General features: G+C 36.7%; 2 protein-coding genes across 6 annotated transcripts in view; both read right to left on the bottom strand.

Moving 5' to 3' along the window:
* The window catches only part of LOC144963772 (neuropeptide receptor 15-like), a 9,598-nt gene extending 9,383 nt beyond the window's left edge, over positions 1-215 (bottom strand). The window contains exon 1 of the mRNA XM_078897715.1: positions 1-215. This exon is cut by the window's left edge and continues 654 nt beyond it. The gene's annotated coding sequence lies outside the window, so the exon portion shown is untranslated.
* Positions 216-8,727: 8,512 nt separating this feature from the next.
* Positions 8,728-10,000, bottom strand: part of LOC144965790 (uncharacterized) — a 39,776-nt gene continuing 38,503 nt past the window's right edge. For all 5 annotated transcript variants that reach the window (XM_078901507.1, XM_078901508.1, XM_078901509.1 and 2 more), the window contains one exon: positions 8,728-9,981. In XM_078901507.1, the coding sequence (XP_078757633.1) occupies positions 9,486-9,981 (496 nt within the window). In that variant the 3' untranslated portion in view covers positions 8,728-9,485. The remainder of the gene's footprint in view (positions 9,982-10,000) is intronic.

The raw sequence follows: 10,000 nt of genomic DNA, 5'->3' as shown, positions 1-10,000 counted from the left end.
ATAAGAGCTTCATATTAGAACAAAACACCAATTAGGGAACGTAACGTTCCAGGATCAAAACCCTTCTTCAGCCAATAAGAAAACCATTAAAAACATTAACGTTACCATTTATATTCCAGGCAGAGAGCAGAAAGTAATCGACACGTCTTGTCGGCTAGTACGAGAAATGTAAACTAAAAAAAAAAATAACAAAACAAAAAATCATGCATATTTTGTGATATAAAGCTTATATTTATGTGCGGCTATGTGGTCTAGTGGTATGACACTCGCTTTCGGATCGGAAGGTCCTGGGTTTGAGCCAGATATAGTAGAGTCCTTGGAAAAGACTCTTTACTCACATTCTCTCATCGTGCTCAGGAGTTATTATTTTTTATCGCGAAGTCCCAGGTTTGAGAGTTTTTGCCAAGATGAGGGTCATTTAAATCGATCGATATTTGAAGGACGCAAAGAACCTTCTGGAAGATCTAACCCAATCCTGAATGAAAAGAAAAACAACACAATTTTCATTTTGGGCGGAGATTTTTTAAATCTAAATAAATATGAGCATTTGTTTGGCGCATTTCCATTCCTCGCCATGCTTAATGCGCTTCACAATGAATCATTTATTATCCGCAGGCCACATGAAATCATATTATTTCTATTTCATACAGTATCAGTCGCCTGTTAGGCTTCCTATTTGTACTAACACTCTTACAATTCCCGTCACTACCTTTTAGGGAACACTCTTCGCAATTAATTGTAACACAATGAAAATATAATTTAGCGTCTCAAAAACGTATTGTTTTTATGCCAAGTTTAAAACCGAATGTTAAGCTTATTAAATGAAATAACTTAAGGTAAAAGCCTTTACTAAGGAGAGACGAACAGAGAAACAAAAAATAAATATAAGGGATTCAAAGAAAAACAAAACAAATGCGGAACGTTTCGGGTCCTAAGCCCTTCTTCAGCCTATAACAAAAAAAAATAAAATAATATATCTACATAACGAGGTTATGATTTTGGTATTTTGTTCATTTTTGTTCTAAGTTGTTTTACTCATTTTTGTTCATTACTTGTTACAGTCCATAGCTTCTAGCAGCTTATCATCACCTTTACTTAAAACTTGCGCATTTATATCGAGCAATATCCATTAAAGGTGCTCAAAGCGCTTTACCAAGGGACCCTCGTCAACAGCAACACTTAACATAATGGAGGAGGAGACATCCTGTTAGGCGATATTACAATATTTTAAATATATTTCCGACAGAGACAACGCTGACTCGAGAGAATGTGATTAAAGACCCTTTTCCAAGGACTCAACTATTCGCCGTTCGGAGCGGGACTCAAACCCTAGACTTTCCGGTCCGAAGGCGAGTGTCATACTACTAAACCGCACAGCCGCATATAAGAAGAGTCAGTTTTGTCTCTCAAGCATCAAGAAGATAAACATTTTCTAATTTTGTTTATTTTGACTTTAAAACACCTTTATTATTGTAACCCACTACCTCAAAACGGTGTTCTATCGATGTGTACCTGATGATGAAAAGTGAATTTAAAGTAAAATTTTTACTTCTAGCTCCTTCAGAATTTCTTCTAAATGAAACCAAAAATTTAACAAAAATCTCATACTTTTGTATTACAAATTCAAATTTCACCATCTTAACAGTCTCCCTCCACAACGCATGCTTATTTGCAGGTCTGATAACCCAAATGTTTATGTGCTCAATGTTGTAATGGGAAAATATTCTCAATCCAAGGCAACAATGTTAAACCAAGTCCATAATTGCGTTCGGTTATCAGACCTGCAAATAATATGCGCACCTAGGTGCCGACATAATACCGTTTTTTTTTAAAGGGGATGGTCACATTTATTGTATCCATCTAAATCATTCCGAAATAATACCAGATTGACATTGTGGGTACAAATGAGTCACGAGCCTGTCGATTAAAAGACTACCTATGAATTAAATATCCACACTTGACGAAAGAAATAATATTATATTGCGCGAATCCCCACGCTGTCCAACTGTTTGATCCAACAAACATTCAGGTAAAGTCGACTACGTTTGTTTTTGGTTCCAGTACCAGTACCGGTATCCAGCATTACATACCAAGAACCATCCCAACCCCTCTCTCCCCCCCCTCTCTCTCTCTCTCTCTCTCTCTCTCTCTCTCTCACACACACACACACACATCTCTCTTACACACACACTCTCTCTCATCTCTCTCCTTCTGTGTGTGTGTATGTGTGTGTCTCTCTCTCTCTCTGTGTGTCTCTCTGTATATCTTTCTTTCTTTCTCTCTCTGTCTCTCTCTCTCTCTCTGTCTACCTCTCTATCATTCTCTCATTGTCTCTTCTCTCTCTCTCTCTCTCTCTCTCTCTCTCTCTCTCTCATTCTCTTCCTCATTCTCTCACTTCTCTTCTCTCGCTTCTCACACACCCTCTCGTCTTTTCCTCATTACCCCCCACCTGTCCCTCTCTCTCTCTCTCTCTCTCTCTCTCTCTCTCTCTCTCTCTCTCTCTTTCTTTCTTTCTTTCTCTCTCTCTCTCTCATTCTCTTCCTCATTATCTCACTATCTATTCTCTCTTTTTTCCTACACCCTCTCTCCTTTCTATTATTATCCATTTCTCTCTCTCTCTCTCTCTCTCTCTCTCTCTCTCTCTCTCAGTGACTGATATGTAGTATTGATGAGAATAGACATAGTTTTTAAAATATGCGAGATACCATACGTATTTTATCTTTATAACTTGAAATTCACTTTTCGATACCAGGGTGATCCCGAGTTAATAGCATATCGAAGTGGTTGGCCACACATGTAAAGTGCCGTCCCAAAACGGTATTATGCAATATCCACCAAACGTGATCAACGCGCTTAATAAGGGACCCCTACCCAACAGCAATATTTAACATGTACGAGAAATGACACCTGCTAGGCGAGATTACATTTTTTTTTCGGACAGAGACAACGCTGTCCAGTGATTCATTTTACACTTGAGTACGGTGAGAGAATGTCAGTAAAGAGGACTCAACTTTGAACTATGCGTTACCTTACATAAAGATGCCAATGCCCCGATGTTACTTCTGTTTATATTACTCCGTCAAGGTGGTGTGTTTTTTGATGGAACCTTTCAAATGCTACCTGTAAACATTTAGATGAACCAAATTTGCCGATAGGATAGACCAGTGCGACGTACACCGACAAAATGCTTGTTTTGTTTTGTTTTTAACAAAAATTATTTTGGCCCGAAAATTTCTCTTCGAATATCTGGGGATCAAATTTAAAAAAAGAGAAACAAAAACCAACCCCCCCCCCCCCCCCCCCCCCCCCAAAAAAAAAACAACAGAAAAACACTGGAGTATTTATGTAGCGCAATATCCACTAAACGTACCCGAAGCGCTGTAACCTTTAATTTTGATAATCCAAGTAACCCGGATAGAGCAGGTCCTTTATATGAGAGGAAGAAACAATATATATATATATATATATATATATATATATATATATATATATATATATATTTATATATATATATGTATATATATATATATATATATATATATATATATATATATATATATATATATATATTTCCAAATATTAGGGGATTCTTCACGGTTTTGTATTTATTAAATGACTTATTATTTTTTAATCGCACCATACAAAACTATGTGTAACCTTGAATGTTTATAGTCTGATTAATACAGAAGTGAGAACTAATACAAATGGCTGGCTAAAAACAATAACAATGAGCTGAGTGACGTCAATTTCGTCCCTTTTATTTTGATAATCTGAAAAACCGCGATATTTCGTGGCCAACAAGTTGTAAAATACTTCATTATGCAATGAATTAAAGTTATCTATTGTGATCCTTTTAGAAATTATTTGGTCCATCAGGAATTGAGCAGCTGGTTTATGAATTTTTGACAAGTTAGGGGCCGTTTAAAACTGTCCATATCTAAAGTAATCTTATTTCTGTCTAAGTTGTGACCCACCGCCTGAACACGGTATGAAATCGGTGTTATTCAAATTATCAAAATAAAAGGAACGAAATTAACGTCACTAAGCTCTTTGTTATTGTTTTTAGCCAGCCATTTTTATGAGTAGTTCTCACTAAAAACATATCAATTATACTATAAACAGTTACGGTTACAGGCAGTTTTGTGTGTTGGTACGTTATATCTGGCTGGCGTATGTTGTGAGCTTTTCGGCTAAGCGGAAAGTATCAATAAACGTTCGAGGTTACACTCTTGTGTTTTGGTACAGTATGTCCGACTCGCAGATGTTGTAAGTATTTTACCTAAACGCACAGCATCAATAAAAGCCCATAGTGAAACAAAAGAAAAAAAAAACCGTTTGACATGTTTTATTGAGGGCATTGGTTATAGTCTTTGAATGAAACGAGATCTAAAATTTCACATTTCTTGCCATTTTGGTTTTCCAATTACTTGATCGGAAGGTCCTGAGTTCGGGCCTCGCTCGGCGTATAGTCGAGTTCCTGGAAAAGGCTCGTTACTCACATTCTTTCATCGTACTCAAGTGTAAAATGAGTACCTGGCTGTCAACAGCTTTGATTCTGTCGGAAATGATTGCAATCACGCCAAACAGGCGTCAAGTCTCGTTCTACATGTTACCGATGGCTGTTGGTCAGGGACCCCTTGTAAAGCGCAATTGAGTACGTTTAGTGGATATTGCGCTATATAAAAGCTCACTTTTTTTTGGATATCCTGTTCACCCTGACATAATACCGATTTGAGGTGGTGAGCTACAAATGTTTTTTTAAAAAGCCTTTTATCAGTCTAGGACAGAGTTCACCTTCACGATACCTCTGCCATACTCTGGAAAAACACATATTTAAACATTTGGCAGAAAACTCGTCGATTTAAATTACCCTCATCTTAGCAAAACTCTAAAGCCTGGGACTTCGCGAAGTACCAGGTTTGAGAGTTTTTACCAAGATGAAGGTCATTTAAATCGATCGATATTTGAAGGACGAGTTTTCTGAACAAATTTTCAAATATGGGTTTTTCCAGGGTACGACAGACCTGCTGGAGTCTGCTGAGGTGATTCCAAGTCTTTATTTAATTGGTTATCTCCCTTCCATCATCAAATAGTTATTACAAATATAATCATACAGACCGTCTTGCTGTTGTGATATCAGTTGTCACTATTGATGCTACGCGTTTAGGTAAAGAAGTCACAAACTATGCCCTATAGAAGAATCACACTGCGTTTATTGATGCTATGTGTTTAGGCAAAATACTCACAACATATGCCAGCCAGATATAACGTATTAACATACAAAACAATGTGTACCCTTAAACGTTTATAGAAGTAACGAAATTGACGTCACTCAGCTCTTTGTTATTGTTTTTAGCCAGCCATTTTTATGAGTAGTTGTCACTAAAATATATTAATAATACTATAAACGGTTAAAGCGACACGTAGTTTTTTGTGTTGGAACGTTATATCTGGGTGGCGGATGTCGCGAGGTTTTAAACTAAACGCATAGTATCAATTGTCTGATTGAGAAGTAATCATCGAAATGGCTGTCTAAAACAATAACAAAGAGTTGTGTGATGTCAATTTCGTTCATTCTATAGGGAATGAGATTAGCGGAAGAGTAGCGTCCCTTGATTGGAAGTCACGAGCGGAAAAGTGATTAGAGAGAGAACGTCATGTTGGTTGTGCGGCATGAGACACTTCACCGGAAGCGAGGAGGAGAGAGACGCTACTCTTCCGCTAATCTCATTCCCTATAGTCTGTTAGGCGCCTTAAGTGAGAATGATCCTCATTTTGTTGAAAAGTCTCAAAATTGAAACTCCAAAAAAGTATCAGGTTTATTTCTATCTGTAACACATCGTCACAGTACGGTATGATGCCGGGGTCGACGCGCATCCCCTTTCAGTTCTGATAACCTAAATTGTTATTGTCTCATTGTTATAATGGAACTGCATAACATCTTTTTGATGTTGTCCGTATACAGCTGTTCTTGAAAAACACGTATTTAAAAGTTTGGCTTTAAAAAACACAACAGCTCGTCATTCAAATATCAATCGATTAAAATCTTTGTTAAAAATTCCCAAACCTGGGATATCGCCGCGAAGTCCTTCCATATGACTATTTATTTATCACGAATCAAGGGACTGAATTGGGCAGCAAATGCATTCACTCTACAGACACGCATCTCAGTGGCTTTTCACTTCAAGGGCTTCAAACGCCATCGAAGATCATGCATGTCAAGCTGAAATGTTGAAGAAGAAATTAAAAACACAAACTCAAACGAAGATTTATTTTTTAAAAAGCAAATTGCATTTTAGTTTATAGACAATGTCATCTCAACAAATCATTTGACAGAAGATTAATTTATCAATCAATTTTATTGCTCACCCCCCCCCCCTTCCACCATCCACATTAATGTATCCATCTATATGCCAATTATTCCCTACATTCACCCATCCATCCATCCATTTATCCATCCACCGTCCATCCAGCTATCCAACTATCCATAAATCTTTCAATCCATCCATCCATCCTTCCATCCATCCATCAATCCATTTAATTTATCCTTCCCATCGTCTATCCCGCTCTCCAACTATCCAACTATTGATATCCATCAATCCATCCATCCATCCATCCAATTACTACTGGGTGGATAGAAGGGTCAGAAAAAGTATCTCTACTTCACCCGGGATCAATCTCGTTCCCTTTGCGTGTGAACCGAGTGCTCTACCACCGGTGACCCTCATAGTTTTCCCATTTACTCATTTACGCACAATGCACTATTCTTCCTCTTTATGTTTCATTCATTCATTCATTCATTCATTCATTCATTCATTCATTCATTCATTCATTCATTCATTCATTAATTCATTTACCCTGTCATTAATCCATTCATATCGACCTACACTTATTTGCATGTCTGATAACCTAATTAATTATGGGCTCATTGTTTTAATGGAAATCTAAAAAAATAATAATTTTTAAATGACGCACAATATTGTCCATAACAAGAATGTTATACTAGTGCTTGGCCCATAAGCGGGTTTAGATGACAGACCTGAATGTATGTTCACGTCGATTCAAATCTATTCCAACGTTATTAAACTAGATTTAAATCTACAAATATCAACTCTCAGTTTTCTGGCTCATTTCAGTGACAATTAACAATTATTTAACATTTTAACCGGTTAACTGTCGTATTCTGGAAAGTCATGTGTTTAAAAATTTGGCCAGAACACTCGTTCTTCAAATATCGATCGACTTAAATGATCCTCATCTTGGCAAAAACTCTCAAACCTGCGACTTCACGATCCCAGGTTTGAGAGATTTTTTTTCCAATATGAGAGTCATTTAAATCGATCGATATTTGAAGGACACGTTTTATGGCCAAATCTTTTTAATCCGTGTTTTTTCCAGAAGACTGTAATTATCTGGTTAATCTAATTTACAAAGTCCGATGACGTGGACGTTTCGGGTTTCCCCATTGTCAACAAAACACGATAAATGGGAAAACACCAGAGATGAATGAGAGATGAGATGGTGGCGTTGTTGAATCCGAAACTTACATAATATTATTTTCCTTCGAAAAATTTAATTGAATGTTCCATTCTATTTGACTGTTTTTTAATATTCTATGCTGCCGTTTTTTTTTTTAAAAAAAGAAGACAGTATGTTCTATTTGGTTGATATTGCACATACTGTGTTTAAACAAATAAAACGGCAGTAAGCACAGTTCCTTTAACTGCAAATGTTGCTGTTTACAGTTCGGAGAATTAAACAGCAATGAAAAACAAAATGGAACGTGATATTAAATTTTTATTCAACTTGATTAATTTAATTTAATTGTATTTACATTCGTCTTTTGTGAATTTCCCAACGTTGTATATATAAGCAGGTCTGACATCCGAACCCAATTATGGGCCTAATTTAACAGTGTTGTAATGGACAATATTTTGCGGGGGTTTTATTTTTTGTTTTGTTTTTTGTTGTTGTTGTTGTGATTTCCATTACAGCAGTGAGTCCATAATGAATTGGGTTATCAGACCTGTAAATAAGTGCACGTCACCTAACATGCTTCTATTTTGATGTGATGGGTCACGGTGTAATAATTATGTCGTACTCTGACAAAAGGTTAATTTAAAATTTTACATTCCTGGTCATTTTAACATTATAATCCTCTTTTTAGCATCTGCTTCACACCAACATAGTACCATTCGGTGGCAATGAACCACATTTGATATATTGAGTCTTTCATCTGATATGATGTGACGTGGTAAAAATATCATTTATGAGATCATTAATATCACATAGGCATGTCATGTTTTAGTGTTAGTTATCAATGCAATAGTAATATTATTATAATTTAAGTAAAAAAATAATCTGGTCTTTTTTTTAATGCAGGGGAGATATCTCTTTCCTCCTTCCTTGTATTTGACATTAACAACGGTTATCGACCCTCATATAGATTTTGAATTAAGAATGATTATAATTTGACCATTAAGGACAGGGTCACTTGGAAAAAGTACAAAATAAAGAGACCTATATATATATATTTATATATATATATATATATATATATATATATATATATATATATATATATATATAAACAGTATCCAATAAATGTGTGCAAAACGCTTTACAAGGGGTCCCTAGGCAACAGAACCATTTAACATGGAGGACGAGATATGACGCTTATTAGGCGATATTACCACCATCACCCCCCCCCCTTCCCCCCCCCCGCCCCCGCAGGGTAGTGCAGCGATTGGGAACGCGTCCAGAATTTTATAAAGCAAGCGTGTTATAATCGTATATACGTAAATCAATAATTTCCTAAAGTGACAAAAGCTACAATTTTGCATTTCTGGTTCTTTAATCTTTATGATCTCTTTTGGGCATCTGGATCACCACGACATTAAACCTTTACGAGACGATGAGTCACAAACCTCCTGCTATGTCATCAAAAACTATTTGAGACATCGGTGAGTTCAACACTTGGCTTATCACAAATTGAATCCTACGTACATGCGCCAACGCGATATCAAGTAGAAAACCTAATATTATGTAACCCATCCCGGGATGAACATGATGCTTGAAGTTGAATTATAAGCTTTACTTATGAACTTTGAGTTAATATAAATGCATTCAGTGAGGGAAGCGAGTTTGCTTCTTATACTTACCCCCCCCCCCCCCGCCCCCAACACACGCACAAACGGAAATGTCATAATTCTGGTCATTTTTACCTTAACCTCGATCTTCTCCATCTAGTTCTATTCGTCATAATACCGGATTGACGTGATGGGCCACATATATTCAGACGTATTTTCAAAAATCAAGATGTCAACCAGTAGATAGAAAGAGTTCCACTGATGACGGATTTTTCACCATTTCGACCAGTTCATTCCAACTAACTGCATTCTGAACTAATAATAATAATAATAATAATAATAATAATAATAATAATAATAATAATAATAATAATAATAATAATAATAATAATAATATCAATCATTGTCCCGTTCTGTTATGGGATCCGTGTCTTTGTTCCTTAGAGTTTCAAACAACTTCATTTGATCTTTCACGAGAGTGTTCACACCCGATAAGTCAATTCGCTCATCCGGCATTCTTAAATATCGACATTTATTCAGATCCTTCCATAGGGATAAAAGCTTCTCTTTATATTTGTCTTCAGGGAAAAACGTGGGTACATTCTCCGCACTGACAGGTCTGTCGTTTCTTCTTCGCCTTATTTGGTGGCGGCTTTTCTTCACCCCAGCCTCCATCTCGGCTTGAGGATTTTCAAACGAGTCTCTTCTCGGAAGATCTCGTGGAGCAGTTTCAAAAGCCATGTGAGACGGCTGAAGGGGTGGATTCTTAAGAATGTACTCGTCAACATCTTTCAAAAACTTCTGCGTGCGTTTGTCCAACGTGGCGGCTCGGACACTCTCCTCCTCTAGAAGTTCTTGACGACGTTCTTCGAACAGGTTTTCTCCAAGGTTACTGTAGAAAAAAAAAAACG

This window comes from Berghia stephanieae, chromosome 2, assembly GCF_034508935.2.
Source record: "Berghia stephanieae isolate SIO BIC M18660-M18661 chromosome 2, UCSD_Bste_1.3, whole genome shotgun sequence".
Lineage (NCBI taxonomy): Eukaryota > Metazoa > Mollusca > Gastropoda > Nudibranchia > Aeolidiidae > Berghia > Berghia stephanieae.
The sequence above is the reverse complement of the archived record's forward strand: the minus strand, read 5'-3'. Positions and strand labels throughout refer to the sequence as shown.